The 16,421-nt window shown below is 39.4% G+C and overlaps 1 protein-coding gene across 3 annotated transcripts in view; it reads right to left on the bottom strand.

Annotated features, from left to right (window-relative positions):
* The window catches only part of RALGAPA2 (Ral GTPase activating protein catalytic subunit alpha 2), a 309,497-nt gene that overhangs the window by 16,101 nt on the left and 276,975 nt on the right, over positions 1-16,421 (bottom strand). For all 3 annotated transcript variants that reach the window (XM_050951273.1, XM_050951274.1, XM_050951275.1), the window contains one exon: positions 10,009-10,130. In XM_050951273.1, coding sequence (XP_050807230.1) covers positions 10,009-10,130 — 122 coding nt within the window. The remainder of the gene's footprint in view (positions 1-10,008; positions 10,131-16,421) is intronic.

The raw sequence follows: 16,421 nt of genomic DNA, 5'->3' as shown, positions 1-16,421 counted from the left end.
CACAGGAAAGGCTGTATCTTAAAGATGTTATACCGAAAGAATTGGCATGAATTAGTTATAGCCTAGATGTGAGTTCCTATCAGTTTTAGCACTGACCCTAGGATGTACAAAACAACATGTAATTAACCTATAAGCCATGACAGGTCTATCAAAGTCTTTGTTTTCAGGATATTACAGTCATGTCAACTGTTAAATAAACAGCCACAAAGAAACTCCCTAGTAACTCTGCTTAGTTCAATATACTGTACTTGTAAACCTGCATGGACACTGGTTACCACAGTTATAATCACAGTGTAACTGGAAACTTTTAGCCTCCATGTTCAATTCAGTATATTTTGAAGAAACCATCAGTTTAACAGACCACTGTGGCTGCATTCACTCAGAAACAAACATGATTTAAACACATTATGATCAGAAATGCAGCTCTACAGTAACAAGCTCCAGGAGTGTGGGAAAGGAAAACACTAGACTTCCATTTGCACAATGTGTTAAGAATGTCATGTCTGGTGTAACGTATTAAAGGATTTGATAATATTTGGTTATAAATGATCACTCATTTAAATCTTTATTTGGAGCTCTCTCATTTGTAGCTTTTGCTCAAAAAAATTATTAAACCACATATTCACTACATAATCTAACTTTTAGTTATATTTGGAGGATTTTTTTTTAAATAGTTGAATTTAAACTGAAAAGAATATACATGAAAATGCTGCATGTGATGTACATGCCATAGCTGTGACAGCTGTTATGCAGCACATTTCTTTGGGCCAGCAGAACACACAAAGCATATGGAGGATGTCAATGCAAAGGACAGCTTAGCCCTGACTCTGCTGGAGACTCAAATATGATAGCACTCAGCCTTTATTTTTAGGGTCGGATGCAAAGCTAACTGAAGTCCATGGAACTCTTTCCAGTGACTTCAATTGGCTTTGGATCAGGCCATTGGTAAATGTCCAGAGGAGGATGTAAAACTACTGTATATAAGGTTAAAGGTAATAATACCTAGCTTTTATACAGAACATTTCATCAGTAGATATCACTGTGCTTCACAGTCTTTAAATGTATTTACCCTCACAACGCCCCTGTGAGGTAGGGCAGTGCTATTCTCCTCAATGTACAGAAGGGGATCTGAGCGACAGAAGGGCTAAGTGACTTGCTAAGGTCACATAGGAAGTCGTGGCAGAGCAGGAAACTGAACAGGGGTCTAGACTAGTGCCCTAACCTCTGCGTCATCTGTAGTTCAGAAAAAGACAATCCCCTGACACTAAGAGGCATTTGAAATATTTCCAGGGATGTGAACTTATCCTGAGAGAAGCTAATCAGCCATGACTCCCACTGAAGGCAATGGGTGCTCAACAATCCTCACTATCAGGCCCTTTGTTATATTAGAGAATTTAAAATCAAAAGTAATGGTCTACAATAAAGAAATAAGTAAAGCAGTGAGGGCTCTGATTAGCCTGAGGCCACTTCTGCAATTTGTCGCCAGCCAGCAAAAGCTCCACAAACCTCCTAAGCTCCACAGCCAGGGGAGCTACAATCTGTCTCAAGGAAGTCTGTACCTTTTGAATGAGGCCATATAATGCTGGAGATCACCTGAAAATGCCAGCCAACCCTGCCTCCTTCTTGGGGTGGAGTTGGTGAATGGGAATGACACCATCACACAGGGGGCTGGCTCAGAATTGGCTGGCTGGCTGGCTGACATTTGTCAGCCAGGGAAGAAATTTTAAAGGGGCCATACTGCCTGGAGCGCTCTTGCTGGCTGACAGGTCGAGCAGCTGGAGCTGTCAGCTCGAAAGAAGAGGGAGGCCCATCAAGTTAATATTTCTTCGTCTACAAACTGATTGCTAGGGAGGACATTCCCCCCACCAATCCATTGTCTCTTCCAGAGATCATGGAGGGGAGAGCTGCCCCTGACCCAACCAACAATTTAAAGAAACAGGACCAGGCAGAGAGACTGATTGCTCTTCGCAGATCATAGCCACTAGCGCCATGCATAGTGGTTATAACAGTCCAGGCCGGGAGTAGCTCCTGTAGCCTAAGCAGCCCTAGGGGGACAGATACAAATTGTGAGCAATGGTATGCAACGGGTAGGGAGAAATCCCGCCCTGATCCCCCAGACAACTTCCAGCAACACACTGCTTTTTCTTCCCTTTGTAGAGCAGGACGGCCTTTCCACATGGCAGTTCAATCCTGCTGCACAGCCACTGTATGCAACCCTGACTAGATCTCTAAAAGAGAGGGGCCCAGATCCTCAGTTGGTGTGAATCAGCATGCCTTCAGTGGAGCTCACCAACCTACACTGACTGACACCATCTCAGGATCTGGCCCTTGGTATTTACTACAGCTTTTTGTCACTGATTTAATAGAGCAATCCTGACACACAACTTATACAGTATTTCTTTTTCTTGAAAAATATGCAAATCATCTGCCATCATACAGAATATTAAATAAATTTAAAAATGTTAAGCGTCTGATCAACCTACAAAATCAGGAGAACAGTGAGTTTAGCATGTGTCTTCCCACATTCCATTGCACATAGCTAGTGGAGGAGTCTGAGAATTCTGAGACTCATCATACCCATTAGCAGATCACTGAATTAAGGAGGGTATGGTAGCCCGAAAGAAGAAATTTCATTACTGGAAAAGGAGAAATGACTTTGGCTGTAATTTTCAATGTTGTACTTGTGACCATGGCAGGCATTTGTGTTTGAATGAGATATCTTCATTACTGCCAAGCAGTTAACATGCTTCTTCAGTGAAGTTACAACTTTGCCACGGAAATGACTCTGATCTCCCAAATTCACCATTTAGGATCCAGAAGATGGAACAGAATTTCTGTGTTATGTTGCCTGAACACACTGATTCTAAATTTACTCTAATGAGCCATACAAAATTATGGAAAATGTGAAATGGATTTATGTTTCAGTCAGATCTAAGATTTCCCCAAGATGAAAGGGTAAATTTTACTCCTCCCTGTAAAATGGGGTTTCTATGGGGGACTCCAACAATCTGAAAACTACAGAATTTTTTCTCCTTTGTTAATACAGTTAGCTCCACCAATCAGCTGACAGAAACTTTGGCACCTCTTCATCCTTAGATTCCAAAGCACACACTCTGGCTAGTTGATAGCTTCCCTAGATGGAAAGACCAAAATCTCCTCCTCTGCTCAGGGGGGGCTCTAACAACTAGAAAGCTGGGCCTGCCCTGGCAAAACCCAAACCCAGACTGGGAGGACTTATCTTGGGAATTTTCCAGATGTTCCTTGGACTAAAGCGCTCAGGATCACAGGCCCAAAAGCTGCATCAGTGGGAGCTTTGATACAGATGATAATAGCATGGATGGAAGGCCAAGAGTTCATTTGACAGGTTTCCTGTACTTACACAGATTCTCTCTCTGCTTAGGAGGAGACTACGTTATTAGAGGAAGGAGCTCTAATGCCTATGGAATAGGGAGATTGCTATGTATGCTTCCTTAATACATACACAATCCCATTTAGTGATGACTTGATCCAAATGGGAATGATCTGCCTCTTTTGTGGCGGATGGAGGGCAAGGAAACTGAAGAAACCTTAAATTCCCTGTACGTAAAACTGAGGACAAAATGATAGGAAAATCAATGTCAAGATCCTTATAGAGCTCAGAATTAATCCTGTGAATAGATCTTGGAAGCAGACAAAGGGTTACTTTATGGGATACCTGAAAGAGGAACTGGCAGTGTAGGAGAGGGCTGCCAGCTCACCCCCTCTCCATGCGGAAGAAATGGCTAACAGGAAGGTCACTTTTAGTGAGCCAAAATAAGAGTCCCAATCCCAACACCATATGCTTGAAGGGAAAGGTACGGAGCCACAATGGAACTGGCAGCAATGGAGATAGTTACTAAATTATGGTTTCTAGTTATTGAATCCAAATTTGGAAACAAAAGGGTGCTTTAGGCTTGCAGTACCTTAGATAGTGAGAGACGATGACTTTACTGAGGATGTAACTGTATGGTCTATATGGGGCCGAGTACCCCAGAAGATGACACACCTTTTTGGTAATCTATAAAAGTTATGCATAGCCTTAGGTAAGGCAGGCATGACATTAGGTTTCTTACAGGACTCAGCGATTAACTCTTAAATATCTAAGTGAATTCGGGAAACTCTGCCTTGGCTTAGACAATAACTTTCTCTTATCTATTATCAAGGCTTCAAGAATCTATCCTGAGGGTCTTGTGAATCTCCCTCCTATCACTGATCTCCTGGCACCTAACAATTTTTAGAATGCAAAGTCATACTGAGTTCAATCAGACTTTGCAACAGACTCCATATTAATCATGATTTGTTACGTTTCCTCTACATTTGGAGATAAAAATTGTTTTTGAAATGGAAGAATTGATAGTACAGGAGCGATCCAAGCACAATTCAGGCACAGGCTATATACGATTCTTCAGCTACAGCACTCCAGGGTGATCATGCAACACCCCTGAGGCAATTTTAGTTTTGCGTCTTTCCTGATCAGAAAATGTCAAACTGCTGCATGGTGTTGTGAAATGGACCTATCTCCACTGCAGAACAGGAAGTCACCCTCATCCCAGGAGGGTCCCAGAGCCCAGGAATCAGCCTGAACCCAAAAGTCTACACTGCAATTTTACAGCATCTAAGCGCCGCGAATCTGAATAACCTGACCCAGGCCAGCTGCGGGGTTTAACTGCAGTGTAGCCATACCCAACGTGTTCACAATGAAGAGCAAGGAGTACAAAGAAAAAATAAAAACTAGAAAAAGTGTCTTTTGAAATAACATGGCTGCACTGAATGTTTCTTTCCCTTTAAATAACAAAAGGGATCAATGAAAACAAAACACTCAGCAAAAGGCATTTTAAAAAATAGTACATATATCTTGGGCAGGGAAAACATTTTCATTATACACTCTAGAAATAAAAGAAAGGTTAATTCTTTTATATCTTTTTTAAACAAAAGCAAAACAAAAAATGGAGCAATGAGGCTGCCAAGTTTCAATCTTATGTAAATGAGCATGCAAGAGTTCCACAGCCTTAAAAACCTGGGAATGCTGGAAATGGCTACAGTTCCTTAACTGAAGTGTTGCTCCTGGGCAATGCTACAATACTGATTAAAGAATCCCTTTATCAACATATATTATTGGGTGCCACAGTTTTCCTATATAGTTTTCCTGTTAGTCCAGTGACAATAAATAAAGACTGCCTAAAAAAAAGTGCAAGCTGAGATTCATTTGTCTTTCTTTTCATTCTGCAATAGCCATCGGCTACTAAAAAGTAAAGATTTACACTATTTATATGCTTTCTGATAATGTCAAGCATTATGCTTTATTTTCCAAATCATTAGCATGCACAAGAATGACCTCATGGTGAACAGATGCACTTGGATATGGCAGTGATTAGATCAGTCCTCTCAGCAGTCAAGTGTGCCCATTCCAATTAACCCTTTGAAGAATCAACTGCAAGTCTACAATATTAAAAGAATGCTTGCAGATACAATTTCTGGATTCTCGTGTCAGTAGAAAGCTACCATGATGAGTATCCAAATATGCAGCACAAAGCTCTTTCTAAAGGAACTGTTATTTAAAGTCTGAATGTTGATTCCCTTTTCTAGAACTTTCAAATGTTTACATCTTTTAGCAGTTAAAACCACTGGCAGGCTTCTAATCTTATATCGCTACTCTATTGGTTTAATCAATAAGGGCAATTAGACTTAGCAACATATTTTATGCACCTGTTAGTACATATGTATTGACCATTTAGGATTGCTTTTTCGAAAGGATGCACCATCAAGTTGCACTTTCTGACATTTGTGTGGAGTACCAGTATTTTGTCCAACAAAGTTGTTTTTGTTTTTTGGCCAGAGAAGGCAGAAGGAAGAAGAGGAAAGGATTGTAGCTAAGAACACCCTTTAAAGTGGGAAAATCTGCAGAGGGACAGGATGAGAATAATTAAATACTGTAGGACGACTAAGGACTTCTTGGGTTGACTCTTATACACAGTCTAATTAAAATAAGGCATGTAACGTACCAGTTTAGCAACAAAAGGACCTTATTCTGATCTTTTGATTCTAAATCTGCACTTCCCATAAATGAGTTATGGGGTGTTCATTCTGCCTAGCATTCTGTATTTTCAATGTCTAAGATGCATGGAGCTCTAACACTACATATAAAGAGTTAAAGGCCCTGGTCCTACAAAGATTTACACAAATCAGTTGGACTACTCCCATGCATAAAGGTAAGCGCCTGCATAAAGGTAAGCGCCTGCATAAACGTTTGCAGAATGGGAGCCTAAGTCAGTGCACACTTTATAATCCATGTCACATGCAAGTCTGGAGGCAACATCCATTCTGCGGCATCTTGCTATTTGCTAGTAGTCTGAGGTTGTGCAACAGAACATAAAAGCCCCTAAAAGGTAATTAATAACAACATACAAATTGCATATGTTAATGGCTATATTTTCACTATACTAATTTACAGTATATCACAGGATGCTTTTTGAATCTTATGTTGCATTAACTGCTTAAAAAATCCTAGATAAAATAAAACTGTACTACTCATTGATCCTTGGGATTGTCTATCTGTATATACAGTGACCTTGGATTATGATGAGGTGATGTTGAGGAAAGGATGAGGGGGAAGAATGGGTCCTAAATTCACCATGAAAGCTTAAGCTGTTCAGGGTCAATTTTTCCAGTTGGCTTGCTGCTTGGAAGAGGATAAAAACACAGATAGATAGGCCTGCCTTGGGCAGTTCCACTTTTCTTTGCAGGTTTCATTTCTCTGTTTTGGGATGGGCATTCCCTTCAGAGTAACCTGAGATCTTATCAACATGTGTCAAATTTCTTAAATGGAAGAATACCACCTCCACACAAACTGCACAGCCAACCTGTGCTACATAAACTTGTAAATAAGGCAAAATTCTGAACTACATGAGACATGATGGATGGTAGGATGTGTAGCTAGAGATACAGCACTGGCAATACTTACTAGCTGAAATTATCACAACTTGTGTTTGCTTGCACTCAAACTTGCTCTGGGAATAGTTCACATCAAAATTAACTCACTCCCCTTTTCCGGACATTGACGTGAATAAATAAATGAATGTGAACTAATTAAAATGAGTTTAATAGTAGCTTGCTTTTTATTTTAAAGGAATGGCATTACCGTCTCATGAAGGATCAAAATATTCCACACCTGCCCATAAAGATACAAATACACACTGTCCTGATTCATAGTTTTATATATTGAGTTGGTAATGGAAGATCTACTGCAAAGTACTAACCTAAAATGTGATGATAATGGAAGTATTACATGAATCCAGATGTCCCTGATCTTACAGGTGAATGTGTGTGGGCAGACCACTGTGCCCATGCTGAGCTCCACTGACTGCAGTTGGACTCTGTTGGATCTTTTTGCAGAATCAGGGCCTATATTAGTGCTTAAGCCCTGGGACTATTCAGCATTAACAACAATCGTGGAACTACATGAGTTATATCTGGTTTCAATATTGACTTAACGCCTAAGAGTGCACAATCCTGAAATCTAATTATAATAGAACTCATAGTAATCCTGACACTAAACAATTTAGCAACTATGCAGTAAAAGGTAAAAGTATGGATAGATTTTCTTTTAATCCTGGAATAGGAAAATTCCTGAGTCATGGATTTACATGTCTTTGTAAAGGCTAATATGACAAGTAATTTTCATGATTTAGGAAGTTGTCTAATCTAGAAAATTCTATTTTAAAAATATTAAATACATTATTCTCTTCTAATACATAGCTTGAAACCTTACGATACAGAATTTTCTAAAGCCCATAAATGAAATGAATTTCTCAAGTATACAGTTTGCTGTGTTGTTCTTCCAACATTCTCTAATTACAACAGAACTTTTAAAAACAGGTATTAACTGTCTTGTAACACTGAGTAGACTAATGATTTGCTCAGTCAGAATAACCTGAAATCTTGGAGGGGAATAAGGGAGACTGGCAGAGGATGCTTATAAATTCAAGCCTGGATCAGAGTTTTGTGCCTCTGACTATAGCTGGGAAAACTGAAATCCCAGCCCTGAACACCCCTGAAGTTTGGAGACTTGAGTTTTGGTATCTGACTCATGACTGGCCCTAGTATTATAACAGGCTGAACTAAACACATGATTCCAAACATACCCAAACTTCAGAAGGCTGAAAATCAGGATCTGAATTTTGTGACAAGTTCTGATTAAGAAAAATTAAATCACATAAAAAATTATTCTAGTACTTAATGATTATTTAACAATTCTTCTGAACAATTTAAATAAATCTTAAGTATTTTTTGCATATAACAGATATAATAGAATTTAGATGTTATTCCATAGTAATGTCTTTTCTAATTATGTTTAATTAGATCAGAATAAGATGACCAAATAACATATGCAAATATGGTGGAACAGAAGTATGGAAGATTGATGAAGACAATAAAATATGCTTAAAGTATTTTAAAATCCTGCCAAGATGCCTATATTTTTATTTGCTGATACCTACACAGATAAATGACTCAAACTTTCTAACAAAACTGGGTATGAAATCTACATTTCTATTGAAATTAATAATTTTTTTGTCTCTGAGTTTTGGCAGGGCGTATAAAAGAATTTAATTCACAGCTGTTCTACTTTTTTAATGTAGAAAACATTAATCAAAGCTTTAAGTTATAAGCTTTTCTAATGTTGTTTAGTATTCCAGTTCAACAAAGATCAATAGAGGCCATCCCTGTGTTTCTTGACGCCTCTCCAGGAAGCAGAGGCGCGATTATGTAAATAGCACTGGTTCCCCTTTACTTCTGCCAGCTTGCTTATCTCCAAAGCCTTCTGCCTGCTGCTACTGGCGACCAATACAAGTACATGCATATACCTCTTATCTCCTAACAAAGCTCTGAAAGCTCAAGGATTGGAGCCAGTAATGTTGAACAATGATGCATGGCTGATTTTTATTTGTAAGTGATTTATTTCAGTAAATTTAATTTCTTCCTTCAATTTTTCAGTTTAGATGGAAGATATATTTGTTAACAAGTCAGAATATAGGGAATAAAGCAGATGTGTTGAAACATTTATACAGGGTTGAAATAATCTATTTAACAATCCAAAAGAGTATCATGAAATAATTAAAAGTGTACACCCAATCGGTGCAAAGAAGGGATTAAGGAATTCATCAGGCACTGACTGTATACTTTTCCACAAGACAGAAAATTAATCCTTAGGGTGCTAGAAACCTACTCTTCAACATGAATGTTTCCTTTTAAAACCCATTTATCAAGGATAATTAAAATGACAAAGTAGCAACTGGCACCACCTTACTGACCTTAGAAGTTAACTTAAAATCTTGTTATGACCTACAGGACACAGTCACTGAGTTTTACATAGATATCCATCTTTCAACAAGGCTGATGAAATAATTGTTGAAATAGAGTTTAAAAATGAGATTCCAATCCAGGCATTGGTAGGAAGTTTGAAATTTGTCCACACATATATCAAATATTAAAAGGGAAATGTTATTGTACATACTGTATTACTGTTATAATATTCTAACAGAACACTATCCTTACATTTCTTCTGCATTAATCCCTGACCCTGGTATCTCAGCAGTATAATCCCCATTTAGCATTAGTAGCAATGGCTTCTACTGTGAGGAACTATTTTTCGATAAGTAAGCACTGATTCAGGCATAGCTTTTGAACAACGTATTCCCAGCTCAGCAAGAAACCCACACTCTTGAATGAACCAGAGCACATTACTGAGAGAAAGTTCATTAACCTTGCTAGATTCGGGGGTTAACAGGATAGCTGAAGAAAGGAACTGAGTGAATAGCTCTGATGCAAAACAAATTAAAATGAATGTCATCATTCCTTTTGATATTCATTAGTTGATTCAGAGAGAGAATGCTCTTCTTAAATTTGCAAGCATTTATCTACAAAAAACAGGTGTACATCTGCTGCTCAAGTGCTTCTTAGTGCTAAACAGAAGAATAACGTACAGAGACTCACCAGTTCCACTGAGAGAGTAGCTAGGAGAGGGAGAAAAAACCTGAGCTGCAAAATCCTCAAATGTCATTACTTCTTTGTGATTCTGGATTATTGCTTCAAGATACAGAGCTCTTTCCTCATAACTGCAATAATCGGGTTAAGGAAATGCACATGCAAAATTAAATGCTGTTACACAATGTCCTAGAATGCTAACAGTTCAATCCATACAAATACATGTAGAGAACTACATCATTGGTGTGAAAAATATGTCTTTCAAAATTTCTTTAAAATATTTAAGATTTCTAAACATAAACACTGAACTGTAATAACACTGTACTTTTTGAAATTATTTAGCCTATCAATTTTTTTTAGCTTCAACACAAATATTATTGAAAAAGGCATGGTTTAGTGACTGAATCCAAGGGATCTCTGAAGTTAGTGAGGATGAAAACAAAGACTCTAGAAGTATATTCCTGAGAAATAAACATTACATTTTTAAGGTGAAAAACCATAATGGCAACAGAAATGTAGTGCATGTTTAGCATGCTCCTGATGGATAATATTTTAATTACAATTATTCTTTTCAGCCTATCAAAAATAATTTAATTGGGAGTACAGGTTATAGGGAAAGGGAAAGAATACATGCAGCTGATCATTGTGCTACTTAAAATATGAAAGTATACAGCATTGAATAGGATTCCTCAGCATGCAAAGTTTACATTAAAGTTACACTGTAGAAGGTATCATCGGATGTACCAATAAATTATACATATTAATAAAATAAGACCTTGTATTCAATACAGTCTAAGTAATACAGACAACAAAGCAATCTAAACCAAGATTATTGCCTTTTAATTAAAACTCGGCAACCTGGAACACGCAGCATTCAAATGTGTAATCAAAAACCAGTCACCAATAAAACTTACAAGCGTAACAAGCTGAAGCAACTTTCCAGCTGTCTTAATAGGACCCCTGCTTGCTGCAGCTTTCCACAGTGGAGAAAGCAAATCTTTTCCTTTTGTGTGCAGCTTCTGTTTTCTCAGAAGGTGAATCATGCATTTCCAATAACAGGATAACGTCAAACAAATCTACAATGGACTGAAGAACCTCACATATGACTTTATGAATTAACACTTGAAGAAGCCAGTATGACATCTCATTCCCCATTTCCTCATTAAAAAAAGAGTTTTCAGATCTTCATTTTGATTTTGTCATGTGGAAAAGCATGCTAACTCTATGAGATTGCATTAAGTAGGAGAAAGTACCAATTCATAATTACCAAATTATGAGATGATGAAATAACACCAGTGACTCAATATAATGTAGGTGATTGGATTTTTTTAATTGAAAAGCCTACATTACTCATTAGAATTATTCCAAGGTGCAAGTTTGTAGTTTCTGCTACATTAATATGATACTTTAAAAATGACTGAACATCCTTTTCAATTCAGAGTAAAATAATGGCGCATTAGATTTCCAGAGCTCTCTCTCAGTGGGGATAATCAATGTGTTTGTGTGTTAATCATATGCAAGTTACTGTAGTCACTGGGGTTAAAAGACATTTTAGAAAGATTTTCATGCTAATGGAGACAGATACACATATGATAAATCCTTCTAAAAACTTTTATTGGGAAACTGAAGAAAGAAAACTAATACTTAGCATTTCAGAGATTGCACCTGCTGACAAGTTTATTTACTTATTTTCTTTTAAAGCCCAGCAGAACACATTCCTGATAACACAAGTATTAGGCTGAGTGTATTTGGGGCTGCTTCACTATTATAGGCTGAACTCCTGATGACTCTTGTTAATGAATAGGCTGCCAAACTTCCTAAGAGAGGAGGCACACGCCTAGACCCTATTCTAAAGGGACCGACTGATGCCATTCACATCTCATTATGAACATGCTTATTCTGCACAGCACTTGGCTGTTGCCAAGGCTCTGTATTCCATACTGCCACAGCAAGCCGCTGGTCCTGTTAACAGCAGGATGTTAGGCCTGAGTGGCCGTCTGGCGAACAGGCACTCTGACACTAAGCTGGCACGTGCTGGCGCAGCAGGAGCAGACCAAGGCGTGACAAATTACTGAAAGAGCTAAGCTAAACTTATGGCTGACAACCACCTGAGCCTTAGGACCTCTATGGGCCTGCCATCAACTCTCAATTCATTGCTCACCCTTTTAGTCTGCAGTATGCTTGTGGGCCAAGTTTAAACAAGGCAGATACACTATAAAGGCTTTTCATGCTATGCCTAATAATATCCTGCTGTTTAATGAAAGGCCTTGCACATCTAACACATAAGCATACAATGCAATAAACCATTGCTAACAAAACAGAAGTTCCTATGTATTTTGTGAAATATTGCATGGAAAGATAGCAAGATGGGGCCCTTGCTATGTTAATCCATAATAAAATGAATTATGAACATTTTTATTTAGGAGGCTGAAGATGTCCCTAATATAGAAAAAGGCAAAGGGAATAGGTCCATTATCTTACAGTAACAACATAAAATAAAATATATGTAGGCAGGCTAAGCAAAGCAGAGATCTACAAAGATTTAACATGCTTGAAAGGCATAAAAGGAAGTTTTCATTTCAAAAAACCAAAACCAAACAATTTGCACTTGAATTTCTTGCGTGTGAAAGATTAAAAGCACTACCAGTAGCTCAATCCATGCACAGCGTGGGCAGGTTTTGTGAAAGTTCCCCCACACAACGGTTCTCATACATTTTATTCTTGAATTTAATATATTTTTTATTCCAGTTTAAGACTACCATGAGGGCCAAGTTGCACAGTGATTTTTGAGTTGTAGATAGAAGTTCACTAGGATCTAGACAATGATCAAACTCATTTTCACTTGTAGCATAAGCCAGGAAGTATTAAATGATTAAATGAAAATGAACTAAATTCACTGTTACCTACTTTAAATGTGCAAAAATATTTGTAAAGGCAGTCTGAGAACAAAAAATGGTTTGATCAAGGTCACTTAAAAATGATATCTTACATGAGAGGTAAAAATCCTAATTATTTTAAGGGAGACTATAGAAGGATTATAAATTATAATATATAGTATGGTATAGTAATATATAGAGCCCTTTGAAAATAATATATTTTTAAAATAAAGTTAATCCTAACAAATATAGAAACGAGCCATTTTCAGAGAAATTTTCTCCAAATCTAAATATCTAAGCACGGCTGGGATTTTCAAAAAGGGTCTAATGGAATCAGGTGTCCAAATCCCATTGAATTTAACAACAAATAGCAAGACTTCATTATGAATGCCGGTTAAGCACTCAGGCCAGGTCTACACAAGGAAAGCTTTGCCGGGAGAGCTATATTGGTACACACTATACTGGCAAAGTGCTCCTACTCTGGACAGGGCTGGTGCAACCTATTAGGTGACCTGTGCTAGGATTTGGGGGGTGGCATTTTCTTCGGTGGTCACCGCAGCGGCTGGATCTTCGGCCGTCCCGGTCGCCGCCGACATTTAGGCGGAGGGAGCTGGGGCAGGGGGACGCGGGCAGGCCTGCCTGCAGTAAGTAAGGGGTGGGGGCAGCATGCAGGGGAACTTCCCCCCGCCCCAGCTCACCCCTGCTCCGCCTACTCCCCGAGCACGCCATCACTGCTTCAGTTCTCCCGCCTCCCAGGCTTGCAGTGCCAATCAGCTTAGGCACCGCAAGCCTGGTAGGCAGGAGAAGTGAAGCAGCGACGGTGTGCTCGGAGAGGAGGCAGAACAGGGGTGAGCTGGGGCGGGGAGCTGCTGCACAGCTGCCCAGGCCAGAAGCGGGGGAGCTGCCATAGGGGGGTGTGCCTCAGGGCTGAGGGGGGGTGGGGAGCTGCTGCAAGGAGGGTGCCTCAGGGTTGGGGGGGAGCTGCCGCAGGGCTCGGGGATGGGGTGGAGCAGAGGTGAACTGGGGTGGGGAGCTACCACACGGCTCCCTGGGGGGGAGAGCTGCTGCAGGGGGGGCGCCTCAGGGCGGGGGGGGGAGGACTCAGGGATGGGGGAGGGAGCAAGGTGGACGTTTTGCCTAGGGCGGGAAACATCCTTGCACAGGCCCTGAGTGTGGACACAGATTGACTGCATTTTGGCTGGCATAGCTTATTTCAGCCCTTCCCAGCAAAATAAGTCATGCTAGCACTATAACTGAGTCTACACTAGGGGTTTTTGCTGGCACAGCGTTGTCAATCAGGGATCACACCTTCTCATACATCTGACTGGTAATGCTATGCAGCAAAAGTTTGTAGAGTAGACCCGGCCTTAGAAAGACCTGTAATTGTCCAAATGAGTATTTACCGAAGGAAAAAAGGAGAACAGAAGGACTTCCAGAGGATCATTTCAAGAACTTTTGTACTGCTACAAGTTCTCTGGTGACTTAGTACTGTTTAATTTATCAGCTGGAGTGAACTGTCATAGCTCCCTTGTCATAATCACAGGCTTATCAGGATTGTTTCTGTTGGTAAAGGGAACAATGTCGGGTGGAGCTGGAGGGAAGGGGAGAGTAGCTACAAGACATGCTCCCCTCTCCATCTGAAAGTCCCTCTGCAGATATGTTTTGGTTATGTGGGACTAGAAGGAGTGGAGACGTGGAACAGTAATTCAGAAAGCCAGCACCAAAAAAAAAAAAAAATCAACAGGTCTACTTCACTAATAATTAAAGATCAGTTCAGAATGGGATACAACATGATGAGAAAAAAAGAATAGTCTGAGAATAATAGGAGCAAGGCAAAGCAGACAACAGCTATCTGGTTATATATTGCAGCAACCTGAGACCTGAAGACAGACGGTATTCCAAGACATGATACAAGCGGCAAATAAAGGAATCTAGGGAGAGACTTGAGTATCACAATAAAAAATGTGTTCACTTAACTCCACAGATTGGAAGGTTTACTATCTAGTGTCAATACCTGCCAGCAGGAATGGGGAATATTATTAAAGCTTTCAGACTATTTCCTTTAGGAAATAGTCGATATCAACAGCAGCTCATATTTATATATAGTGTGTTTCATTCCAAATGATTTCAGAGTGCCTTATGAACTCACACACACACACTTTTATACATATACTTTATATAAACATACATTTTATTTACATATATTACACACACACACACACACACAGTACACTCTTTGGGGGCAGGGACTGTATTTTTTGATTCTATGTACAGAGCCTAGCACAATAGTTCCTGGTCCAGGACAAGGCAGCATGATAATACAAATAATAAATAGCTCGCTCTCATACACACACACAAAATGAGCATTAACTCCATACCTCAACTCTAGATTGAACTGCTGCATCAGAAAGAAACAGACTCTCAGACAGACATTTCTAAATTTGGACATTTAAAAATCAGGCCTTAACTTTCCGAAAGTCCTGAATGTTTGGTTTTAGTATTTGGATTAGGCTACTTGTAGAGATCTTGGATGCAGATCCCCCTCCAATATTATATATATAATGTGTATGCAAGAGCGGCATACAAAAATAACTGTAAAATAGAAACATATACAGTAGAAAGAGCCATTATTTACCTTATGGTAAGTGTGATTTTTCGAGATGTCTGCACATGTGGATCCCACTCATGGTGTATGGGCACCCCCGCACAATAGCTTGGAATTGTTTCACCAACAGTGTTCTGTAGGGGTCACCCTTACACTCTTCATTTTCTTGTGCTCCCCTACCGAAGGCTTAAAAAGCATGACATCCCCAAAATATATAAGACTGAGTTCTGGGGAAGGAGGGCAGGTTGTGGGATCCACATGTGCACAGACACTCTAAGACAGTAACCATTCTTTCTTCTTTGTGAATGACACATGTGGGTTCCACTTATGGTACTTAGCTAGCAGTGACCTTAAATAGAGGTTGGGGCTAGGAGTTTTTTGAAGAGAGATTGTAAAACTCTCTCTCCAAAATGGGTGTCTGATCTAGAAGCATTCTCTAGAAGTAACGTTTTGTCAAAAGAACTAGCCAAAGTCCAGGTAGCTCCTCTGTAAATCTCCAATATTGGCACTCAATTTAGACATATAACAGATGGGTTTTTAGGTGATAAATCTAAGGAACTGTCCCAGACTGAGGTGTCAACAGAGAAAATTTTGGAACAAACTGATACCTTAAACCAGGGGTCGGCAACCTTTCAGAAGTGGTGTGCCAAGTCTTCATTTATTCACTCTGATTTAAGGTTTCACGTGCCAGTAATACATTTTAACCTTTTTAAGCAAGTCTATTTCTATAAGTCTATAATATATGAACTAAACTATTGTTGTATGTAAAGGAAATAAGGTTTTAAAAATGTTTAAGCAGCTTCATTTAAAATTAAATTAAAATGCAGAGCCCCCAGACTGGTGGCCAGGATCCAGGCAGTGCGAGTGCCACTGAAAATCAGCTCGCATGCCGCCTTTGGCACGTGTGCCATAGGTTGCCTACCCCTGCCTTAAACAGTGAT

The sequence above is a fragment of the Gopherus flavomarginatus genome, chromosome 4 (assembly GCF_025201925.1).
Source record: "Gopherus flavomarginatus isolate rGopFla2 chromosome 4, rGopFla2.mat.asm, whole genome shotgun sequence".
In the NCBI taxonomy this organism is placed as follows: Eukaryota; Metazoa; Chordata; order Testudines; family Testudinidae; genus Gopherus; species Gopherus flavomarginatus.
The sequence above is the reverse complement of the archived record's forward strand: the minus strand, read 5'-3'. Positions and strand labels throughout refer to the sequence as shown.